General features: G+C 48.2%; 1 protein-coding gene across 1 annotated transcript; it reads right to left on the minus strand.

The window, feature by feature from the left end:
- Positions 1 to 2628: 2628 nt before the first annotated feature.
- On the minus strand, positions 2629 to 24106 carry LOC126215249 (translocator protein-like). Its single transcript, XM_049941922.1, has 2 exons — positions 23807 to 24106; positions 2629 to 5243 (listed from the first exon to the last, which is right to left on the minus strand). Exons 1-2 carry the CDS (start codon positions 24030 to 24032, stop codon positions 4969 to 4971), a joined length of 501 nt encoding a protein of 166 aa, XP_049797879.1. The 5' UTR covers positions 24033 to 24106; the 3' UTR covers positions 2629 to 4968.
- Between the last annotated feature and the right edge of the window lie 1676 nt (positions 24107 to 25782).

The raw sequence follows: 25782 nt of genomic DNA on the forward strand, positions 1-25782 counted from the left end.
ACGTACTACACTCCTGGAAATGGAAAAAAGAACACATTGATACCGGTGTGTCAGACCCACCATACTTGCTCCGGACACTGCGAGAGGGCTGTACAAGCAATGATCACACTCACGGCACAGCGGACACAACAGGAACCGCGGTGTTGGCCGTCGAATGGCGCTAGCTGCGCAGCATTTGTGCACCGCCGCCGTCAGTGTCAGCCAGTTTGCCGTGGCATACGGAGCTCCATCGCAGTCTTTAACACTGGTAGCATGCCGCGACAGCGTGGACGTGAACCGTATGTGCAGTTGACGGACTTTGAGCGAGGGCGTATAGTGGGCATGCGGGAGGCCGGGTGGACGTACCGCCGAATTGCTCAACACGTGGCGCGTGAGGTCTCCACAGTACATCGATGTTGTCGCCAGTGGTCGGCGGAAGGTGCACGTGCCCGTCGACCTGGGACCGGACCGCAGCGACGCACGGATGCACGCCAAGACCGTAGGATCCTACGCAGTGCCGTAGGGGACCGCACCGCCACTTCCCAGCAAATTAGGGACACTGTTGCTCCTGGGGTATCGGCGAGGACCATTCGCAACCGTCTCCATGAAGCTGGGCTACGGTCCCGCACACCGTTAGGCCGTCTTCCGCTCACGCCCCAACATCGTGCAGCCCGCCTCCAGTGGTGTCGCAACAGGCGTGAATGGAGGGACGAATGGAGACGTGTCGTCGTCAGCGATGAGAGTCGCTTCTGCCTTGGTCCCAATGATGGTCGTATGCGTGTTTGGCGCCGTGCAGGTGAGCGCCACAATCAGGACTGCATACGACCGAGGCACACAGGGCCAACACCCGGCATCATGGTGTGGGGAGCGATCTCCTACACTGGCCGTACACCACTGGTGATCGTCGAGGGGACACTGAATAGTGCACGGTACATCCAAACCGTCATCGAACCCATCGTTCTACCATTCCTAGACCGGCAAGGGAACTTGCTGTTCCAACAGGACAATGCACGTCCGCATGTATCCCGTGCCACCCAACGTGCTCTAGAAGGTGTAAGTCAACTACCCTGGCCAGCAAGATCTCCGGATCTGTCCCCCATTGAGCATGTTTGGGACTGGATGAAGCGTCGTCCCACGCGGTCTGCACGTCCAGCACGAACGCTGGTCCAGCTGAGACGCCAGGTGGAAATGGCATGGCAAGCCGTTCCACAGGACTACATCCAGCATCTCTACGATCGTCTCCATGGGAGAATAGCAGCCTGCATTGCTGCAAAAGGTGGATATACACTGTACTAGTGCCGACATTGTGCATGCTCTGTTGCCTGTGTCTATGTGCCTGTGGTTCTGTCAGTGTGATCATGTGATGTATCTGACCCCAGGAATGTGTCAATAAAGTTTCCCCTTCCTGGGACAATGAATTCACGGTGTTCTTATTTCAATTTCCAGGAGTGTATATTCACAGAATCAAGTGTCAATATGAAAAGTGGAAACTGAGGGCAAAAGCTCTTAAAGCAGGAGTAATTCTGGGTTGCACATTGTAAACTTGTCTCTTACCCTGTGAGCTGGCAGGGCAATGAAGAAAGCGACGAAAAATAAGTTAAGAGAAAGAGAGTGAAGCGTAGCTTTGCCCAGCTACCTTAATGTAAAGGTGACATTGTTCATTGTGTTTTGTCGAGGAGAATCTTCGTGGATGAGGAATGAGTCAAGTTATACAATTACAAAGAAGTAGCATGTCTCAGAAACATGGTATTAACCACCTACCACTACACTGCTTAATACTGCTCGTACTCACACCAGCTAAATGTCACCTGGTAACTTAGAATTGAAGATGCTACGGTAACTTATTATTTATTTATCTGGACTTTTATTTTTTAAAAAAATATCATCTGCACCTGTAAAGGGCACTATTATTAGTCAAGCAGCTAACTAGAATTTTCAGTCCATACAACTGGATCATTTGCAGATCAAATGCTGTAATGTGTGTGTGTGTGTTTTTTTTTTTAAATTGGGAGTCCCAAACTCTTGCTTCACATTATGTGGGAGCTAGTCCAATACTTTTACACCAGAGTGCATCAGTCGACCACGAACCCCAGGCGGAGACATAATATCGCGAGGTGCCCAAAGTGAGCGAGACGAGAAGCACCTCTGAAAGCTTTCTTCACAAAAAATGAGAGATCTGCCAGTCTCAAACATCATGGAAGAAGTTAAGTTTCCAGACAATAAGAATGTACGAGCCAAAAGTGGGCTCCCACAAGTCGAGCACTGCCTGAAGTTAATACTTCCTCTGAAATCGTACTTAACTATTTATTTGCTATGTATTCCTCTGAACAATATTTTCTGTCTCAGTGCCATCTCTGCGACAAAATTTAGTTCGTATGTTCCACAAATTACATGAATATCTACAAAGAAACTGATCTCTCACAATCACACAATAATTAAATATGCAGAAGAAACATTCTACTTACCACATGGCAGCAAATACTAACATAAAAAAAGGTGTTGCAAGTGCTGGGTCTAAAATGACAGACGCCCTACTATAGCAAGAGAGGAAAGGGTTGCAAGAAATGATATTTCCAGGGATGGAGTGTGAAGTCAATCTGTCCACGTAATGAGGCCATCTAAGAAAATAATCAAAACTGCTGCAAAATATTCAAATAATACCAGTATTATTTCTTTTCACATTTTGCACCTGTCAAATTTAGTTATTCACTGCTCTACATTTCAGCAAAAGTGCAGATTTTGGTGACATTCTCGAATAAAAATGTTGTAGTTACCTTTTTTATGTTACATGAAACTGTGCTCCATCAGAAAATGAACACCTCAAACTGCTGACATGCATCAGCTAAGTTTCTTCTGAATTTGTAACTACACAATGAAATGACATAGCTTGTGAGAACAGTATAATAAAATTTATTGTGAAAATAACATTATTATAAGGACATATCCTACTACTACATGTACATTTAAAATGATTTTTTTTTTTGTACAAACATCAAAATATTTTTGTAAATTGCTAACAACAAGAATAATAGACAAGAAATAAAGAATACAAAGGGCTCATAGCTTAAAAATTCCTGTAAGCAATTTTGAGAATTATTTCTTCCCTTTACTGCTCAATGATTAAATACAAAATGCAAGAGAACAAAAGTTTTAAGATATCACTATCATTTGTCTGAGGCATGTGGTATCTTAGGCATATGAGAGATGACTGATTAAAAGTTTACTTCCTGTTGTAAGTATCAGATAGTTTTGAGAAATATTGTTTTGTTACGTTATTAGTAGAAGATAAATTGGTAATACACTAAATATTTTTAGTGGTGTTACAGTAAAAAATCACGAACATTATTGTTACAATCGGTATACGAATAATGCGAAACTAGTACACTAAATATTTTCGGTGGTGTTACAATTAAGAATCGTGAACATTACTGTTCCAATTGGTATAAGAATATTGCAAAACATTTTCTGAGAACTGGATTCTTTGGTTATGTATTGGTACAAGTGAGAAGGCTAGTGTTTTGTTGTGCCTGCTACCAGCCTTTACCATCAAATAATCGTGTTTGCTGTAGTCTCCACCACCTATGTCCGAACACTTCGTGGGAGGATTTAGAACGAGTTGCAAGGTAGTTAGCAGTCTGTTGTGGGTACCACCGACAACTTGTTTTTAGGAAAGAAAGATTCCTGTCCACACTGGGGTAAGTACCCAGCACACAGCACAAAACATTGCTGTAGTGGCAGCACTGCACGAAAGAGGCGCGAGTAATCTAGGGAAACCGCAAGAAGCGTACATCTGGGTGTTTGGACGAGGATTTGAACTGCTGCTCTCCTGCCGCACCTCTCTCAGTATGTCGGCACTGTTTAGCACAAATTTACATAATGCTCGATCAGCACAAATATTCAGCAAGTTGATCTACAAGTACACAAATGAAAATCTGCTTTTGTTCAAAAAATTAAGCTGATTCCTTAAATTTGTAAGGCCTCCACATTATGATGCACAGTAAAAAATTTTAAGCATATGTAGGGTTAGAATAAGGTTAGAACATCTGATGTGAGAAGGATAAACACGGAGTGATTGAAGGATATCTCATTCAGTATTTACTAACACTTTCCTGTCCACGTGTTTCTCAGAAAGGTGTAACTGCCCGCGCATTACTGACGGACCGGTCACTACGAGACGTGGCGTACGGAACTATAAGTGATCTCCACAGTCTGTCGTGAGGACTGTCAGCTTAGTAACAGCCTCACGGGATAGATCGTATGCTGGAGTGTGCCAGCTGTATTGTATTACACGAATTACCACTACCATTAACAGCTGGGCCTACCTCAAGTTACCGTAATTGTTTCTTCTCTCTCTTTCAATTGTGGTTTGAAGACTGATGGTCTGATTCTCACTGGTTAGTGAAAAGTTACTTGTCTGTCATTCCAATTTGTAACAGGAAACTATAAAATAATATTTAGGCTCTGATTTTACTTCCTGTTCTGAATTACAAATTGAATTAAAAAAAGTATGAAATAAATATATATATTTTGAGCAGCAGGCTATTATGAGTGGCAAAGAGAGAATATTTGCTGTGGACTTTATTGTAGAATTGCACGTTACACTCTCCTTAACAGGTGCACGTACGAGATTACCGAGAGAAAGTCAAACGACGGCAATAGAATGTAGGTGGAGTGTTACGGAAAGAAATATCTTCACCACTGGTATCGATATATCTTCACCATCGGTACGTGAAAGAAGGGGTCACTTACGTGCTCCATCAATTTAACTTCTGATCGGCTCGGCTCATAAAATCGCAGCATAATAAGTGAAAAGTTGTTTGTAGATAAAGCACCACATTGCCAGATATTAAGAAAGTATATACGATCGAATTGAGCGAGAACACTTACGAGAGGAGGAAGCAGAGAACATTTTTTAACATTTTCTCAGTACCGTATACCCTACCAAACCTGCTAGCCACCACGGGACTCCGGATTTTACAGATCGGTACCCTAGTCGTTGCTGCCTTTATCCGTGCAGTTGAGCTTGTAGATCTGGTAATTGAGGTCAGTCGCCAGAGTCATCCACAGGAAGTAGGGCACGAAGAGGTAGCCGGCGACCGCATTGATGCCGTAGAAGGAGTAGCCGCAGGCCGCCACGTTGGCCCACAGGAGCGTGATGTCGACCAGGCTCCACGGGATGTTGCGCGCCCCGAAGAAGATGGGTCCCCACAGCCAGTTGAGCACCAGCTGGGACCCGTACAGCACCAGGGGCAGCCTCGCCGGGCCTGCGAACGGTGTCGTGAGAGGTCGGAACGAATGTCGGTAAGTGCGAGATAATACGTATAAATTGAGAGATACAACCCAATAGTGTGCTGTTTATAGATCGGTGGTGGAACATCTCGGGCACGTCACATTGTATTAGTATTTAGAGGTAATACTAGTAAGGGATACGAAGTAGGCCGAGTACTTAAAATAATCATTAGGGAAGGCGAATGGAGGACTTAAATTTAAATAATCCTTACTACCCTCCCTGTTGCTTCATAACCTGGGTTGTGAGTAACTGAATCCACTTTCCCTTCTTCCCTTTTTTCCCGTCTCTCCTCCCTGACGAAGGAACAGAGTTCCGAAAGTTAGGAATGTAAATTTTCTGTTCTGTTTTGTATATCTATCGGCTGTACTGAGCTGAGGTAAGTACTGGCCAGCCCCTCTATCTCTTTGTTAGTATTTGTTTCACATCTTTATATGAGATTTTCCATTAATCATTTACATATGTATTTTGTTTGAGTCTAGTGTCGCATTTGTGTTTGTAATGGTTACCAGTTTCATTCCACTTCAGAACACCCCAGATTTATTGCAGTAGCAGAGCAAACCGACAGTTATATGTGCTGCAACTAGAATAGATTTGAAGATGCTTTGAAATGGAACAAACTGGTAATCACTGTGTACACAAATGCACCAATACACTGCAATAAAAAAAATACTACGGTGATAGTTATCGCTGATGTGTATCTGCCCTGTTATTGTGTTAGTCTTTCATAAAAGAAATTATCAAGTTTCAGCCATAACTGACCATCTTGAGATGATAAAAAGGGAGCAGAAGCTCTTTTAGAAAAGCACATTGTCAGTGGCAGGCTGAAATTGTGTTACTGTGAAAATGCTTGTGAATGAACTACTGCTCGCATCATATCACTAGAACATCACCATCAAAATGTTAGTGTTTGCAGAAAACATTTCTTGCAGATGAATATCACTTGCTGATCTGCAGTGAGCGAATTAAATGCTGTTATAATGTTATAGCACCATGTAGAAACTTTGGCAAGGAACAGTAGTAGCACTCTTTTATTAGGACATCTTACAATAAGCTAAACTCCAGGAAGCAGGTATGCCGGCCGAAGTGGCCGAGCGGTTCTAGGCGCTACAGTCTGGAACCGCGCGACCGCTACGGTCGCAGGTTCGAATCCTGCCTCGGGCACGGATGTGTGTGTGATGTCCTTAGGTTAGTTAGGTTTAAGTAGTTCTAAGTTCTAGGGGACTGATGACCTCAGAAGTCAAGTCCCATAGTGCTCAGAGCCATTTTGAATCAGGTATTTCTTAATTTATTACACATTTTAGTGAACATGTATTGTAGAATCTGATCGTACAAAATTATCCTATCGGGGAGGGTGTACGACCACCTGTCGCCGTGTGACATCGGCAACTTTTCATCTCGTCCACGGGGCGTTTAGAAGGTACACCGAGTTGTATGTCGTGGAAAATGGGCACCGGTTTGAAGAACTCGCTTACGAGACCGTTCCAGTACCTGAACATTTATCTACATACAGTCAGTTATGTAGGTACAGTATGTTGCATCCCTAAAACACTGAGTGTTTGTAGCTCCCTAACTGAAACGGGCACAGATTTTACTGAAATTGATTTGTAAACATTTAGTTTAAATACATCACCTACATGACAGAAAAAGTAATACTCCAGTGAAAAAAGATATAACTCACTGCTGTAACTTTCAGGACAATAACTAAAGCAACAGCATTCAAACTTTGCAGAAAGAGTAATGTATGTTACATTTCCTTATCTAAATAAATATTCCTTTCACTTACTAGTTTGTAAGTTACAGGGAAAAAATCCTGACAAACTTCTTAATAGTTACGACGAATTACGAGTGCAAAATAAGGTGATACAGCGCTTCAGGGAAAATCCGGAGAATATTGTGACTAAATTTCCCGACTGTAGTTACCTAACGGGAGAGACTTCAAATTGCCGGCTGTAGAATGCGAGAACTGTGCAATTTTTCTGAGCACAGAATTTATGTGGGATTCTTCTGAACAGCTTTGCTTAGCAACTAGTTGAAAAACCGACTCACGAGTGCAACATCTTAGAGCTCATAATAATTAATAGACTCAGTTGTGATCGGCGAGGGAATCGGTAGCCGTAATGCTGCCATAGCGTCGATGACTACAAGAGGACTATTAACAAAGGCACGACAATACGACACAAACAGCGCGTGTGACGTTCGGCGGGAAGAGAGACGCGAGGGACAGGCGGACTGGGGCACGTGGCGTATCTGTTCCGGCCAAACTGGAAGTGTCGGGAGCGACACCGGCAGCTCCCGCCCACTGCCCGACGCCACTACCGCTGCCGGCTCTCGGAGTTGGTGCGCGCCGGACACACTCACCCCGCGACGTCCTCTTCTCTGCTAAACCGCGGCTGCACTCACCGCAGTACACGACGACTGGAACTCTGTAGGTCGTCGTCAGTTACATCGAGGCACGAGATGGAAACGGGAGCGTAATGTGCAATTAGTGACACGGATTTCTGCACTAATCTGTTTCCACCGAGCCGTAACTTCTGGCATATGTGTCAACAATATACCTTATCTGACTGAAAGTACGATGACCGCCCTACGTCACGCAGAATTAACTCACTAGAATATCGTGAGAAGCAGACCCGGCAGAGTAAGAGAAGGCTGGGAATATAGTGTTACCAGGAGAGAAGCAGTAGAAGAGCAGAATCGGGCGGAACCAGACAGACGCACGGGGCGTGCCGAGCACTGCGGACAGCGGCTGTCGGGAGACTCGTGGACCACACAGTGACTGCGCGTAGGGGCTTCACTCTGTCAGATCACCGTAAGCCACGCACTTCTGCCTTCGGTGGCAACTGACGTCTGAGGCGGTGTAAAGAGCGACAGCACTGTGCGGCGAATATCTGGATGCGAGCGATTTGGAGTGAGGGTTCGAGGGACGTCCCGCGGCACTCCGAGGTAAGGGTTCGCGTTCGGTGAACGTCTGGAGAACCTTACCTGCCATCTTACGAAATGCCAAGAGTGAAAATCTAAGGAAATTCTGAGCCTACGTACAATCGGTAAGCGGGTGTGAGGCTTCTTTCCAGTGGTTCGGCGACCAGTCTGATGCGGCAATAGAAGGTAGCAAATGGAAAGGCCAAGCTTTAATTTACGTTTTCAAAAAATTAGTCGTGCCGTACAAACTTCCTGTCGTTTGAGTGTCGGATGGCAAGTAATAAGCATCCCACTGTAAGAGTTGGAAACAAATAAGTCGACAGGTCCGGACGGAACAGTAATTTGGTTTTACAAAGAGTACAGCATTTGCTCCTTCCGTAGCTTGCGTTTATCGTGAATCTCTCCCCAGGCACAAAGTCCCGAGCGACTGGAAAAAAGGGCAGGTGGCTGCTGTACACGAGAAGAGTAAAAGAACGGCCCCACAGATTCACAGATGAATATCCTTAAAATCGTTTTCTTACAGAAATCTCGAACGTGTTCTTAGTTCGAATACGATAAATTTTCTTCAGACAGAAAATCCTTCTGTCTTCAAATCAGCGCAGATTTAGAAAGCATCGCTCGCCCAAAAACTAAGTTTGCCCTTTTCTCACGTGATGTACTGTGAACTGTCTACGAAGGGCAACTGGCACATTTCAGATTCGTCGACTTCCGAAAAGCATTTGACACAATGCCCACTGCAGACTCGTACGTCATACGGAATACGTTACAGCTATATGTGAGTGGCTCGAACACTTGTTAAGTAACAGAACCCAGTATGTTGTCTCGACTGTGAGTGTTCATTAGAGACAAGGGCACTGTCAGGAGTGCCCCAGGGAAGTGTGATACGACACGACAGCTGTTATTTTCGATGCACATAAATGCTGTGGCAGGCAGGGTGAGCACCAGTCTGCTGTTGTTCAAATGGTTCAAATGGCTCTGAGCACTATGGGACTCAACTGCTGAGGTCATTAGTCCCCTAGAACTTAGAACTACTTAAACCTAACTAACCTAAGGACATCACAAACATCCATGCCCGAGGCAGGATTCGAACCTGCGACCGTAGCGGTCTTGCGGTTCCAGACTGCAGCGCCTTTAACCGCACGGCCACTTCGTCCGGCCAGTCTGCTGTTGTTCCCCGGTGAAGTGTGGTGTACGTGGAGATGTCGAAGTGGAATGATTTTAGGAGGACACAAGATGACTTGGACAAAATTTCTAGTTGCTACGATGAATGGTAGCTAGCTCTAATGCAGAAAAATGTAAGTTAATACGGAGGAGAAGGAACCTGTTCTCGAGTACTGCTCTGCACCATGTCAGATCAAAGGAAGACATCCAAACAGCCCAGAGACTGGCTGCTAGATTTGTTACCGGTAGATTCGAACAACATGTAAGTATGAAGAAGATTCTTCGGGAACTCAAATGGGAATCTCTGGAGGGAAGGCGACGTTCTTTTCGAGAAGCACTTTTGAGAATTTAGAGAACTGGCATTTGAAGCTGACTGTAAAGCAATTCCATTGCCGCCGCCAGAAGATCTGAGAAGTTAGGGCTGTTACGGAGGCAGACAGACAGTCGTTTGCCGCTCACTCTATTCGTGAGTGCAACAGGAAAGGAAACGACAAGTAGTGGTAGAGGGTACCCTCCGCCGCACACCGTATGCTGGCTTACGGAGTACATATGTAGATTTAGATGTAGGTAGTCTTACGGTATGGGGCTGTTTTTCTTTACCAGAGTGCTGTACCGTTACGCTAGAAGGGGAAGTGTGTCAACATATTTGACAGCACAGTGTAGTGTGTGCAGGAGAGGAAGCGTGGGGAGACGGCGATTGTCTGTTGTGTCAACATGACAGTGCAGAACTTCTCTGAGGCAACAGTCTGTCGACAGGAACATTCCTGAAAAAGAGTGCGCCCATTGTCCTGACGTAAACCCACTAGAAAACCTTTGGAATAAGTCAGAATGTCGACTTCTGGTTGGTCGGTTGCTTTAAAAGAGGGGGAGGGGGGGGGGGAATAACCAAACTGGTAGGTCATCGATCCCTGCCACAACGGTGAGAATAAAATAAGCTAGACTGACAACAGAAAACGGATAGAAAGGAAAAACCACAAGAATGACGGAAGGGCAAGAAACTCTTAAATCGACAAAAGGGGAGAAGAAAACCACAGAAACGCAAGAAACAGATAGAAGAGATTAAAATGGCAAAATAGATTACCATGGCTGGCTGACCATGAGAATGAAAAGGAGAAGCCAACCACTCTGCAACACATTAAAACCTTCAGCCTAAAACCACTAGGGTGGACGACACACAGGAACAAAGGAGATGCTCTAAAACTTAGATCAAATGATAAAAGCCACCCTCACGAATAAAACGTACAACTAAATCAGCCGACGAGGCGTTGTCAGATAAAACTAGCAGCAACGCGTCCGGTAACTGAAGATTTCGTCACAGGGCAGTCAGAGTGTGACAGTGCACCAGAGTATGGGCCACTGTCAACAGGGCGCCGCACCGACAGAGAGGCGGGTCTTCACGGTGCAGGAGGTAGCCTTGCGTCACCCAAGCGTGGCCAATGCAGAGGCAGCAGAGAACCACACAGTCCCTGCCAGAGGCCCACGTAGACCGCCTACATCCGTAGTCTCCTTAATGGCATGCAGTTTGTTGTGCGTACTGAGACTGTGCCATTCCGTCTCCCAAAGCCGAAATACCTGGTGGCGTAAAAAGGAACGCAGGTCAGTTATTGGAATGCCCAACTCCACAAGCGGTTTCCGTGTAGCATGTTTAGTCAGCAAGTTCGTTGCCTGGGATTCCGACGTGTCCTGGGGTCCACAAAAACACCACTGAACGACTGGACCACTCCAGGGCATAGAAGGACTCCTGCATGGTAGCTACCAAAGGATGACGGGATTTGCACTGATCGATAGCTTGTAGGCTGCTCAGAGAGTCAGTACACAGAAGAAACGACTCCCCAAGGCATGAACGGGTATGCTCAACAGCACGAGATATAGCCACCAGCTCTGCAGTCAAAACACTGCAGCCATTGGGCAAGGAATGCTGTTCAATATGTCCTCCACGGACATATGCGAAGCCGACGTGACCGTCAGCCGTCGAGCTGTCGGTGTAAACCACTTGGTGGCCTCCGTACAGGTCAAGAATCGAGAGGAACTGGCAGGAGAGAGCAGCGGGATGAACCGAGTCCTTGAGGCCACGTGAAAGGTCCAGGCGAAGCCGCGGTGTAGGTGTACAGTATGGATGTGTACGTGATTGGACCACGAGTATAGGTGGTAAAGGCAAGGACCAGTTCGGATAGAAGAGATCTGACGCAAGCCTTGACCTGGGCCGACGACGCGGGAGATGAACGGCCGTGGGTGGGAAAAGGAGACGGTAATTCCAATGTGCAGGAGAACTATGAATATGTGCAGCGTAACTGGCCAGCAGTTGTTTTTGCCTGACCTGCAATGGAGGGACTCCAGCCTCTGCCAGGACACTGGTCACCGGACTCGTCCTAAAAGCTCCCGCCACAGTGGCGCACTGGGTGGAGTAAACGCAATGCTGAAGGCGCCGCCGAACCATAAACCAGACTCCCATAGTCAAAGGCGCGGTTGAACGAGGGCTCTGTCGAGATGCAGCAGCATAGAGCGATCTTCAACCCGGTTGGTGTTGTTCGGGCAGTGGAGGGCATTGTGGTGCAGCCAGCACTTCCGCTCAACTTGAGGTAGCCAATCGACTGTCGAAAACCGGTCCTAAAAATCGATGTGTCTCCACTACAGTGAGGGGATGGTCAGTCAGGTAAAGTTCTGGTTCCGGATAAACGGTACAACACCGACAGAAGTGCGTAACACACAACTGTGCGGCAGAAAACTGGAAGCCGTGTGCTAGAGGCCATTACTGCACCTTGTGGATGGCTCCCTGTACGCGCCGCTGAACAACACCAGTACTGGTGGAGCAGTACGAACTGCACAAGTCTTCGGCATACAGAGAAGGTAAGACCGATGGCCCTACAGCTGCTGCTAGACCGGTATAGGTACAAAGGAGAGAGAGAGAGAGAGAGAGAGAGAGACTTAATACGGAGCACTGCAGAACGCCATTCTCCTGGATATGGGGGGAATTATGGGGGGCACCAACTTGCACACGAAAGTATGAAGCGATAGGAAATTCTGGATAAATATTGGGAGCAGGCCTCGGAGACCCCACTCGTATAATGTGGCAAGGATATGATGTCGCCAAGTGGTCAAGTGGTGTCATATACTTTTCATAAATAAAAAAAGATGGCAACCAGGTGTTGGCATCTGGAAAAGGCTGTTCGGATGGCAGACTTTAGGGACACGAGATTATCAGTGTTAGAGCGACCCAGGCAGAAACTGCCCTGGCAGCAAGCCAGTAGGCCACGTGACTCCCAACCCAACTGCCGACGCACCATAAGTTTCAGGAGTTTACAAAGAACGTTGGTGGGGCTAATGGCCCGATTGCTATCCACATCGAGCGGGTTTTTGTCAGGTTTGAGCACTGGTATGATGGTGCTCTCCCGCCAGTGCGACGGAAGACGCCATCGCACCAGATCCGGTTGAAGATGTCACTTGTAGTCAGATGAGAGATGTTTAATCATCTGACTGTGGATCCGATCCGGCCCAGAAGCTGTATCAGGGCAATATGCAAGCGCGCCAGCAGCTCCCTCTCTGTAAATGGGGCGTTATAGGGTTCACTGTGGCGTGTAGTGAACGAGAGGACTCTCTTCCATCCGCCGTTTGAGAGTGCGAAGGAACGGGGGGGGGAGGGGGGGGGTAATTCTCCGACGCAGAGGTTCCACCTAAGTACTCGGCAATGGCGTCTGCGTCCGTAGATAACACGCCATTTATGTTAACACCGGGAACACCTGTTGGGGTCTGGTACCCAGAACTCGTTTGACCTTTGCCCAGACTTGGGAAGGCGATGTATGGCTCCCAATGGTCGACACGTACCTCTCCCAGCACTCCCGCTTCCGTCGTATGATAAACTGGTGAACCCGGGCACAGAGCCGTTTTAAAGGTTATCAGGTGCTCCAGGGTAGGGTGCCGCTGTACAGCTCGCCAACGCTCCTTAAATGCCTCAGCGGCTTCTGGCGACCACCAAACGACTGCCTTCCGCCGGGGCACCCTAGAGAACGACGGATCGCGGTTTCCGCCGCAGAAACGACCACTGTAGTTACCTGCTCAACCACCACCGTGTGGGGGAGATTCAACGGTGACAGCGGAGGTGAAAGTTTCCCAGTCCACCTTGTTTGAAGCCCATCTGCACAGGCGTCTGTCGGCCTAATGCCAGGGCAGTGACACGAGGATGGGGAACTGGTCACTACCACACAGGTCGTCATGCGCTGTCCAGTGGATAGATGGGAGAAGGCCAGGAATGCAAACCGAGAGATCAGTGGCCGAATATATACCATGTGTCACACTGAAATGTGCGGGGTACCTGTATTTAAGAGGCAGAAGTCGAGTTGTGACAGTAAATTTCCACTCTGCCTCGGCCCGTAACTACGGTGCCACCCTACAAGGGGTTAGGAGCGTTAAAATCTCCCAAAAGTAGGAAACGTTTAGGATTTGATCAATCAGTGCAGCCAATGCGTTCAGGGGGTACTGCACCACCTGGAGGGAGATATACGTTGCAGGCAGTTATTTCCTTCGTCGTCCCTATCCTGATAGCCACAACTTCAAGATGGATTTGAAGGCGCACAGGTTCACTGCATACTGAGTTCAGGACACAGACACAAACTCCACCTGATACTCTATTATAGTCACTATGTTTCTTGTAATATACAAGAGGGCAGGGGTCCGCATTTCCGGGAACCAGGTTTCCTGAAGGGCAATGCATAGAGCAGGTGTAAAACTTAAGAGTTGCCTAAGCTGAGCCAGGTGGTGAAAAAAACCGCCAGAATTCCACTGGAGGATGACGTTATCATGGGGCTGTGAGGGCATGAAGTGCGCAAGGAGGTAGGTTATGCCTCAGGGTCACCTGCTGCCACCGACTGAGTGTTTCTAGCCATTTCTATGGTGGATGAGGCATCACTGACATCCAGGTCCGCATGGGACGCTAAGATCTCCACAGTATGCTCAGATGCAGAATTGATAGGGAGCAGTGGTGTTGGGGCCATCAGAGGGCCCTGTTTCTTAGCGGACTTCCTCTTAGTTTGCTTGCTCTCTCACTTCTCACAGAGAAAGATTTGCCCCCTACCACCAAAGGGGTAGATGTATTCTAATGGCCCAAAGGGTCCATTGTTTGTGGCACATAGTGAGCAACCAGTTGCACTTGGAACAGCAATGGTCACAAAGCTGCAGCATATGTTGACGACAACCGAATGGGCTGTAATCTTTAAAATTTACGTTTAGCCTCTCAGTAAGTCAACTGGTCCAGGGTCTTGCACTCCCTGATTTTCCACTCGTTTTGGAGTACTGGGCAGTCTGGCGAGCAGGGGCAGTGGTTCTTTCCACAGTTGATGCAAGTGGGAGGTGGCGCACACGGAGTATCTGGGTGCAGTGGACGTCCGCAGTCTCGACATGTGGTGCTAAAAGTGCAGTGGGAAACATGTGCCCGAACTTCCAGCACTTAAATTGCCGCATAGGGGGAGGGATATATGGTGTAACATGACAGCGGTAAACCATCACCTTGACCTTTTCAGGTAACGAATCACCCTCAAATGTCTAAAAGAAGGCACCGGTACCAACCCTGTTGTCTTTGGGTCCCCTGTAAACGCGCCGGATGAAATGAACACCCTCCCGTTCTAAATTGGCGCAGAGCTCGTCGTCAGACTGCACGATGGAAAATAATCCCCTGGAACATGTTGAGGCTTTTACGGGTAGTGAGGGAAACAGGAATATCAGCCAGCTTGTCATAGGCAATTAATGCTCGGGATTGGATTGGGCTGAGGATGCTGTCTGAATCGAGACTGATCCATTTCGCATCGTGGACAGCGCTGTCACTTCTTCAAACCTATCCTCCAGATGTTCAACGAAAAACTGAGGCTTCGTAGGTAGGAGTCCCCATCAGTTCTGCTACATACTAAAAACTGAGGCGAATATGGCTCTCTCTGTTCGGTAGCCCTACATTCCTCTCATTGTGCAGCCAGGGAGGGAAACAATTTAGCGTCATACCCGCCGGCGTCGTATTCTACCTCGCCCTTTTTAGAGACTGCTGGTGCCATGCGGTCACCGGCAAGAGATGACTTTGTCCGCTCGATTGCGGGTCACCCACCCCGATGCCACCCACTCCGATCGGGGACCCTCTGCACGGGCGCCACCCGGCCACAGCGAAGGCCGACTGGCACGGTGGCCGTCGCCGGGAGTCCCGATGCCCCAGGGAGACAGGCAGGCATCTACAGCTCAGGAATCAGCAGTGCGATCCCTGTGTCGTCAGAGAGCTACCGACAAATGGGTACGCGATAGCTGCATCACAACGGAGTGGCTACCGTGCCGGATATTGGGCGCAGAGAAATCCAATATTGTCACGGGGGCGAAAGAGGACAGGAGACAACGGAAGAAGATAACATACCCCGGAAAGTGTCCTCGCCCAAATAGTGGAATCGCAGGTGGAGATGCAAAGCGATGACGAGAGATCCGGGAGATCGAATCTAAGGCCACTACGGGTAACCTGTGCACTATGTAAGGCGTCCCTCTCCATATGGCCCACGCTTCTGTAGAATTTTGAAAGTGGCAGGTCAAACCGTAGAATGGCATCTGAACTCAAAGGGCCAAAATGCGAGACTCATTTCAGTCGCCTCTGACGACAGGAATACCTCGGGCCTATTATGCTAATCCCGGACCTGCAGGGGGATGTCGACTTCACTCCAGACCACAGCGTCCGACATTGGTGCCTTTTCTTGTTTTGGAACTCGAGGAAGAATGAGCAGCCACTCCTCCACAGACATTCAGACACCTCCCCGAAAGTGTTCCCATCGTCAACGCGTATCTGGATACTTCTCATCAGAAAACGGGGATGTACTGTGGCCTTCCTTCAGAGAACCGACGATCCAGAAAAGAGGTAATGTTGTTTCATTCTGGACAGTACAAGGGCACACGTCACCGGGGCTCGTACGACAGTATCACGAAGGTGTTTTTGATGGCGGGATAGTCGTTACGGTGAGCTCCTGCATCGAACACAAACTGTAACAGCCGTTTACGGTACTGACGTCAGTGGACGGTACCTCAACTTGTTATTCGATGCACTGCCACCAGTGTGTAGGGATTTAGTGTTCAGTCTGTCCACAACCTTGTGATCGGGTGTTTCCGCTGTGTTCCCGGGCTGCGGGGTCACTTCTCACTAGACAACAAAAGCTCAACGAAGCCGTAATGAGAAGAAAGTGAGAAGTGCTCGACGTATTCGAAAGTAAAGTTTTGGCGACCAAAGTGACGAAAAATACTAAAAAATCTTTACTTGTGCAGTGTCAATAAAAGGCACCCAGTGTCTGAAGTTCGAACGAAAAATCACAGAAAGGAAGTCCAGATACCCAGTTCGATCTTCCAAAATGGTTTCGCTGACGGAGATCGTAATACGGTTCTGCTTTCAGTCACTGCACAAACGCCGAAACGACACAAATCGCTCGACAGGGGCGAGGCGACTGGATGTGGTTTTTAGGCGGTTTTCCACATTCGATCGGGTCGCATACCGGGCTGGTACCCGAGTCCCGCCTCAGGTGCGCGCAGAGAACGTCCTCACACGCAGACGTGAGATTTACTCTGCACGCAGACAGACGGCGTACACGGGTTCCTGCGGGCGTCAAGAAGCGCGTGCTGCCACTTAACGTAGGGAGAAGGCAACAGGCGGAACGAGAAGGACAGGAAGATTCCGGTTTTCCAGAAGGGTCGTCGGATACGTGCCCGTCAAAATACGGTTACAACGATGACGCCAGTATGTTCTAGAATTAAGGGACACGTTTTATGCCCGAGAAATTCAACTCGCTCTGCTCGTCCACGGTATCCAAAGGGCAGTCGATAATAGCGGAACTGCAGCTCACAAACAAAGCTTGTCCTACGAGCTTGGCGAGCGTCGATCGCGGATGGAACAGGAACGGCCGTATACCCGTCGCCGCACTACAGATGAAAATGTTATAGTTTCATTTAAGGAATGCGTTTGGTTCAGTTCGTCTGCAGAGAAAAACAGACAGGAAGATTAGCCCCTTTACGTAACCACTTGATAACCTCGACTCGACGGCTTGAAGCGATCGTAAAATATTTATCGACGCCGTGCTCCCATTTGTGGCTTTCTGGCCAGAATGACAACTGCTTTTCTTCTGTTCAGAGAACTCAGGTCATCAGCCCCCAAACAGGAAACGACGTAGTAAACGTTTTGGCACTCAGAATTCTGAACTTTCTGGATAAGCGCTGTAAGAGCAATCACAGAGAGATTTTTTTTTCAATTTTTCTTGTGGGTGATTCATGCGCTTGGTATAACGCCTTGGGAACGTAGTATTTTAGCAACAACTAGATTCCTCGATTTGGAAAGCCAGTTTATTTTTGGGTAATATGTGCTTTGCACGTTTCTGTTTAGTGAAGCAGGTAGGTGAGTGGGGAAGGTCTTTTCCCGCTTCTGTGGTATTCGGTCTGTCGTGTTACACCAAACTACAATTACAACTGTACAGTGAGGGGGTGGTCCGTATTTACAGAACGGCGCCTTAGGTTTGTCTTGCGTCGCTTGACAAGTGTCGATTAGCAGAGTGTCTCTGCTGACATGGTACGAATTCTCATACAGCACGGCATCTTCGGCTGTCGTTACGGTATTTACTGAATGTGATGACGCACTCGACGTTACTGCGATCGTATGGAATAAACAAATGGAGAGAGCATCGGCCGTTAACGACAGTGCCAAGATAAAGCATTTTTGGGCGGCTTTGCAGGACGAGTGAGGGCAGACTGAGCGAGCAAAAAGTTCAGCACTTTTGAAGAAAAATAAAAAAAAAGAACTTGTATAGGAGTAATAAATAATACCTAGAGGAACCTATGTTGAAACATCAGAAATTACATGTACTGTTTTGAGATAAAATTACTAACTGCGAAGAATACGTGGTGTGAAGGCGGCAGTGGTCTTGCTGCAGACACAGACCGACGGTACGCCGTTTCCTCCGCGTCCACTGGCAACCGCGGTGCAGCTCGGCAGTTTTCACAATCCTAAATCAGTGTCAGAAGTGAAATCCTTGGGCCAACTTGGATTATTGTTAAACTGTCGTATAATCTCGTATATTGATAATACGTGATAGAAAGGGTCCTTTGACGAACTGAACACTGAACGCCGGACCGTTGCAGTTCGTAGTCTCATGCTTAGCTACGTCGTCGTATCACTGAAGCACTCTATTAGGTTGGTGCATAAGCTGATAGCGTTTTTGTTTTGCATGTCGGTTTATTTATGGACTGTCAATTTTTATTTCTAGTTCGCTGTAGCTATTTGAGCTTAAATATTGTCATTCGGAGATAGTGAGCTAGAAAATGGAGGGCCAAGTGGAGAAATTGGAGCAATTCGCACATATTCAATAGAGGGGTGGCAGCAGCGGGTCGTGTATGGGGGCAACGCCACTGTACAGAGCACGGCAAGAAAATGGAGGATCGGTTTGACGGTGGTGAATCTCCGCGTTGAGGAAGACCCGAGCTGTTTGACGGAGATCGTTCAAAAGGATTCATCCTCAATGATTCACGCCAGTGTACTCGAAAATTGGCAAATGTGATGAACTGTGACGATTGCACCATCGTGCGACATTTGCATGCAATGGGGGAGGTTCAAAAATAGGGTGTACGGCTGGCGCATCTTGTAAGTCAAAATAATCAAAATCAGCTTCTGTGTTTGCTCGTCATTAACTGGCTGGTGAACAACCCCGACCGTACCGATCCTGTATCGTTACTGGTGACGAGAAATGGTGTCTTTATGCCAACATAAGGAAAAGAGAGGAATGGTCGAGCAGCTTCCCGTACAGGGACCGGCGCGCACCCACGAAAGATAATGTTACGCATCTGATGGGACAGGGAAGTGTGTCCACCACCGGTGACATTTACTGCCAACGACTGAGACGCTCCAGGAAGACTGCGCCAAGTGACGCCGGACTGACGAAAGGCGCTGCACAGGAGTCATTGTGCAGTCACCTTATTCACATTTTCCGCAGCCTTCGAGGAACTTCCTTTCCGTACGAAAATGCGCTCCGAGCACGGCTGGACGAGTGTTTCGTCTCGAAGCCGAGTGATTTCTACAGACGCAGAATCGAAAAGTTACCGCAGCTTTGGCAGGCTGTTGTAAATAAACGAGCCGAATGTATTACCGACGAGTAGTCTCTTACGTACATCCGTTGTGTATATTAAGCTCTGGCACCGACCCAGTGCATTCCGTGCTGAACGTGGACCCTTGTCGAGCCTCGCCTGCCACCTTCCCCGGTTCCAGCTCCCTAGTTTTACCTCTACGGTCGTGGGAAGCGAGACATCGGCGGACACTTGTAGGAGCGCGCGCCGCAGCAGTAACGACGGCGGCGCGGCGGCGGTTTCGCGCTTGCTTATCGAACGCGCTTTTCTTTGGGCCAATCAGAGGCAGTACGAACGGAAGAAAATACGACACGCAGGAAAGGAAGAAAGTGGGGTCGTAACACGATCCTCACTGGTCAATAAGGAGCTACTGAGACGCTTTCTGCAATGTAACTGGACATCAGTAAATGTGACGTGCGTGTAACTAATAAGTGACAAAGAAATGAAAATAAAGTACATATTCAGAAACGCTAGTATTGTAGCGGTGAAACGCGTGCCTGGAAAGCGAGAGGCCGGGAATAGAATAGTGACGGATTTCGACTGTGCCGTGAGCCCGGCCTCCACCGCAGCTTCAGCAGACGCCTCCACACCCGCCGCGCCTGCTTCACTCGCCTCTGCTGCAGTGTCGCCGCCGTTCCTTCGGGCACGGTCATTACGCTCCTTCGCGTAAGCACCTTGTCTACATCTACATCACTACTCCGTAATTCACGATACAGTTATGGCAGAGCGTTCGCAGATCCACTTTCGGACTATTTCTCGACCGATCCACTTCCGAATAGCACTGGCGGAAAGGAACGCCTAAATCTTTTCGTGCGAGCTCCGATTTCTCTCATATTATTACGACGGTCATTTCTTCCCGAGTAGGTGGCAACCGACAAAATACCCTGACGCACAAAAATCGCAACACCGTGAAGGGGTTGTGCGACATGAATTAAAATCGGCAAGCGTGTTTCTACATTGCAAAGATGATGTCTATTCAAATTTCGCTCTATTCGATAAAAGTGGCGACTATAGCGTCACTATGAGGACGCAAATGAGGTTTGCTTTAAATACACGCTGTAACGGTCTTGACGTTGGATGTGGTCAGTCGGTGTCAGTCGGGAATGCCCTTAAGGTGACAAAGACACCGTTACGAACACATCACTGAATTCGAACTAGGTCGTGTAACAGGGCTCCGCGGTACTGCAGAAAGGCGGCAGGCAAGTATCCACTGTACACGGCTGCTGCGAGTTGACTGGCGTCAAGCGAGGCCTTATTGGAGGGCAATGTGGAGTCTGTTGTGTTTTCAGACGAAAGCTGTTTGTGCCTCGGTGCCAGAGATGGCCGAGTGTCGGCTAGGAGGAGGACAGTTGAGGGCGTGCAACCGACCTGTCTGTGCGCTACACCTGACACCTGGTGTGAATTCGTATGAGAGCACGACGCACCCTGACTGCAAATTTGTACGTTACTCTGGTGATTCGACCTGTCGTGCTGCCACACACGAACGGCATTCCGATCCCCACATACCGCTGTTGTGGCCTGGCATTCTCTACGGATTGTCGACATGTTGCCTCGGCCCGATTCGTCACGAGATTTGTCTCCAATCGTCCATACATGAGACACCACCGGACAGCTTTTCGTTTTGTATGTGGTGGTTCAAATGGCTCTGAGCACTATGGGACTTAATATCTGGGGTCATCAGTCCCCTAGAACTTAGAACTACTTAAACCTAACTAACCTAAGGACATCACACACATCCATGCGCGAGGCAGGATTCGAACCTGCGACCGTAGCGGTCGCGCAGTACCAGACTGTAGCGCCTAGAACCGCTCGGCCACCCCGACCGGCTGTGGTGGTTCCAATTACAGTTGTTTGTAATTGTAGTCCCTAGGTATGTATTTGAATCGACTGCCTGTAAATTCTATTATTTGTCGTGTAAAAGAAGTTTCGTGGATTGTTTTTAGTACTCACGTGGAGGACCTCATACGTTTGATTGTTCAGGGTCAGTTGCGAATTCTGGTACCATACAGACATCTTATCTGAAACGTTTCGTAATTCGTACTGATCTACTGACGACCGGGGGAGGCGGTAAGGAAGAGCAGCGCCAGCTGGCGGTCTGAGAGGTCTGTGTGCCGCAGTCCCTCTGTACAGGAGTCCAGCGGTCGAAGGCCCGCGGTTCTCAGGCGTGCAACAGCCGAAGCCACAAGCGTCAACTACCGTTAAGAGCTTCTCAGGGGGCTTATAACGAACAATATTTCGAGATGTACTTAATCGTAATTGACGTCGGTGAATTCCACCGTGAGCTAAGTAACGTTGGTCGCTTATCGCAGGGACGAGTGTGGGTAGGTAGGGCGGCCTCTGCAATGTCGGACGACACGTGAGGCGGAAAGTTGTATTGTTTGTCTTCTGGTGCCGACAATTCAGGGGTATTCGCGATTTCTGTCGATCAGCTACTGAGGTGAAAATTTTGACACGGAAGTTCAAGACGGTCTTATTCAAAGCGGCACTTACCTGTAGCGAGGAATATGAAATTGAATTAAGGCTGTCGTAGTACGACGCAGTGACAGAGGAGTTCAGAACATTTAGTGTCTCATACTGCATAACAGGTTTAAATATAAGTACAGTCCGCTGGCACTGACAAGACGGCAACTGTTGGTCAGGCAAGTACAGTGTCACAACTGCGGGTGGCAGAGAGAACCGGCGACGGGAAACGTCCCGAATGGCGCACACTTCTGACGACAAGAACTCGCCGGCCGGCTCGTAACGCCCTGACTCACGCAGACAGGGTCGCCGAGCACATGCGCAAAACTGTACACCTGTATCTCTGACGTCGATCTGTTGTAGAATTTTAGAACATGTTTTTTCCTCGCGTATCATGTCATTTCGGGAAACCCAGAATGTACTCTGTAGGAATGAACACGGATTCCGGAAACAGCGATCGTGTGAGACCCAACTCGCTTTATTTGTTCATGACACCCAGAAAATATTGTATACAGGCTCCGAGGTAAATGCCATTTTCCTCGACTTACGGAAGGCGTTCGATACAGTTCCGCACTGTCACCTGATAAGTAAGAGCCTACCGAATATCAGACCAGCTGTGTGGCTGGAGTGAAGAGTTTTCAGCAAACAGAACACGACATATTGTTCTCAATGGAGAGACGTGTACAGACGTTACAGTAACCTCTATCGTACCACAGGGGAGTGCTATGGGACCACTGCTTTTCACAATATATATAAATGACGTAGCAGATAGTGTCGGAACTTCCATGCGGCTTTTCGCGGACGATGCTGTAGTATACAGAGAAGTTGCAGCATTTAGAAAATTGCAGCGAAATGCAGGAAGACCTGCAGCGGATAGGCACTTGGTGCAGGGAGTGGCAACTGACCCTTTACATAGACAAATGTAATGTATTGCGAATACATAGAAAGAAGGATCCTTTATTGTATGAGCATATGATAGCGGAACAAACACTGGTAGCAGTTACTTCTGTAAGATATCTGGGAATATGCGTGCGGAACGATTTGAAGTGGAATGATGATATAAAATTAATTGTTGGTAAGGCGGGTGCCAGGTTGAGATTCACTGGGGAAGTCCTTAGAAAATGTAGTCCATCAACAAAGGAGGTGGCTTACAAAACACTCGTTCGACCTATACTTGAGTATTGCTCATCAGTGTGGGATCCGTACCAGATCGGGTTGACGGAGGAGATAGAGAAGATCCAAAGAAGAGCGGCGCGTTTCGTCACAGGGTTATTTGGTAAGCGTGATAGCGTTACGGAGATGTTTAACAAACTCGAGTGGCAGACTCTGCAAGAGAGGCGCTCTGCATCGCGGTGTAGCTCGCTGTCCATGTTTCGTGAGGGTGCGTTTCTGGATGAGGTATCGAATATATTGCTTCCCCCTACTAATACCTCCCGAGGAGATTACGATTGTAAAATTAGAGAGACTGGAGCGCGCACGGAGGCTTTCCGGCAGTCGTTCTTCCCGCGAACCGTACGCGACTGGAACAAGAAAGGGAGGTAATGACAGTGGCACGTAAGGTGCCCTCCGCCACACACCGTTGCGTGGCTTGCGGAGTACGCATGTAGATGTAGATGTAGACACAGGAACGTGTGCGGTCCGAGGTGCCTCCTCGTACTCTCAGTGTTGGCTCTCGAGCAAAACAGTTGGACGGCCACCGGTATACGTAGATTACAGACAGCAGAGGGCCTCCCGGGGAACGGCAGCTATCGCATATTTTCACGCGATGAGTTCCCGTCAGTTATTACGAAGTGACGGGAAATCACGAATCCAGTCGCACGGAATTTGATTCTAAGTCGGTTTCGCCGAATGGTGTCGAAAGGCTCGTGGAAGTCGTGACCAGGTCGGTACCTTGGAAACCGGCGCCGTCCCTCCAGACGAGGTACGAGGCGCACCCCATGCCGGCGTAGAGCGCGCTCCAGACGGGCGCGTACGCCCACCGGGGCGGCGTCCACCGGGGTTTCCTCAGGCGGTCGTACCAGTCGGAGCGCATCAGCGTGCGGAACACGGCCGCCTGCAGCGCGGGCACCGCGTACGGCACGGCGCACGCGATCACGGCCGGGCACGAGACGCGCATCTCGCTGCCGAGCGCGCGGACCACACTGCCGGCGGCTAGCGTCCGTCCGCCGCCTCTCGCGCAGTGACTCCGCACATTCGACTGCTCCGCGCCGCGTCACCGCATTAGCTTACAATACTGTTTGCGCTCCCTCCATTTCAAAGGCTAATCGGCCGCGACCGTTACGTAAGTCGCGCCGCCGCAGTTCACGCGGGTCGCCGGCAGATGGCAGGCCACGACGTTCGGCTTCGCGCCGAAGCTCGGCATTTAACGTTTTTCCTCGCTGACTGACTCGGTGGAACCCCGACTCGTTCTCGAAATATGCACACGGAGCGCTTTGTTACGTTAAATGGTCAGCCGTCGTGCTGCGACGAAACCAGGTTAAGGAAATGTAAGAAGATCGCCGACGACTCTGCGATGCCTTTGATGTTTTTAACCTTTCCTTGTCGGCATTAGGCCCTTTGAAAACACTACAGTTATCTCTGAACACATTCACATAAACTACACCCAAATAATAAAAACTTTACTTAAGGTACGAACGTATGCACATACATCTGAAAGGAAACATCAGCAGTCTTCATATGAAACGGTGCCTTGGCGAAGGGGAACGAATGTACTTCACGCACATGAAGCACCGTTCTGTCAGTGGTATTACTGTGGAACACTTCAGATTATGGAACTGAGTCTACGAAATAAATGAACCTGTGCATACTGCAAAATGAGGCCGTTTAGATATCTAGTGGCCCCGGTAACGATAACACTTGTTCGTCAAATTCTCTGTTATCTACCCTCGGGTTTGTCAAATAAGCGCGCAGCGTCCAATTTAAACTCTCTTTCGAAGCAGCTGTCACGCAATACGTACCTGTCGCGAAGTATTTGCGAATCGTTACTGATGAAGACAAAGGATCTACTTTAGCACTGCGCATAAAGATGAGAAGGAAAACTAGACGCTGGTCGAGGAAATGATTGAAGTTGAGAGAGAAATATATATGCACGAAAATCTGCTAAAGGAAATATTACACTCGGAACCTGATGATAACAGCAACTTTAATTCAACTTTCATTTTGTTGCGCTTCCGCCTGCATGTTGTGCGGCAGACAGCTGAAGTGCGCCGGTCTGCACTCGTGTTTGATGTGAATGCCGCCATCAGTAGTAACGAAAACTCTAAACGCAATCGCTGGAATGGGAATCAAAAGAAATTCATTACGGTTGTGACGTTGGTAGAAGACAGTACTGTGTTCCCATACACTAATAAAAAATAAATTCTGACTCAGATATTCGATACAATATGTGTGGATCTACTGCCGTATACGACCACAACATAAAACAGTGACAAACACAACAATTGTACGTGTAAGTGCTTCTTATACCACCTAACTGACAAAGTTTTTAAAAAAGTGAAAGTTTTCGTCATAAAGACATGAAATTAGCAGCTGTTGAAGGAGCGTTCGCTTACCATACTGTCCACCACAACCAATCTTTCAGATCAACCATTATACTGCTACACTTGCCCGATGTACTTTTGAAACAAATTTGCTTGTGCCCGTACCAAATCCGAGGCAATTACATTATATATTTTAACTCTCAGAAAGAATTTTCAGTCTGCAGCGGAGTGTGTGCTGATATGAAACTTCCTGGCAGATTAAAACTGTGTGCCGGACCGAGACTCGAACTGGGGAAGGAAGGAGATGAGGTAATGGCAGAATTAAAGTTGTGAGTATGGGTCGTGAATCGTGTTCTAACTCCATTTGCCACTTCTGAACTAGAATCT

This window comes from Schistocerca nitens, chromosome 12 (genome assembly GCF_023898315.1).
Source record: "Schistocerca nitens isolate TAMUIC-IGC-003100 chromosome 12, iqSchNite1.1, whole genome shotgun sequence".
Lineage (NCBI taxonomy): Eukaryota > Metazoa > Arthropoda > Insecta > Orthoptera > Acrididae > Schistocerca > Schistocerca nitens.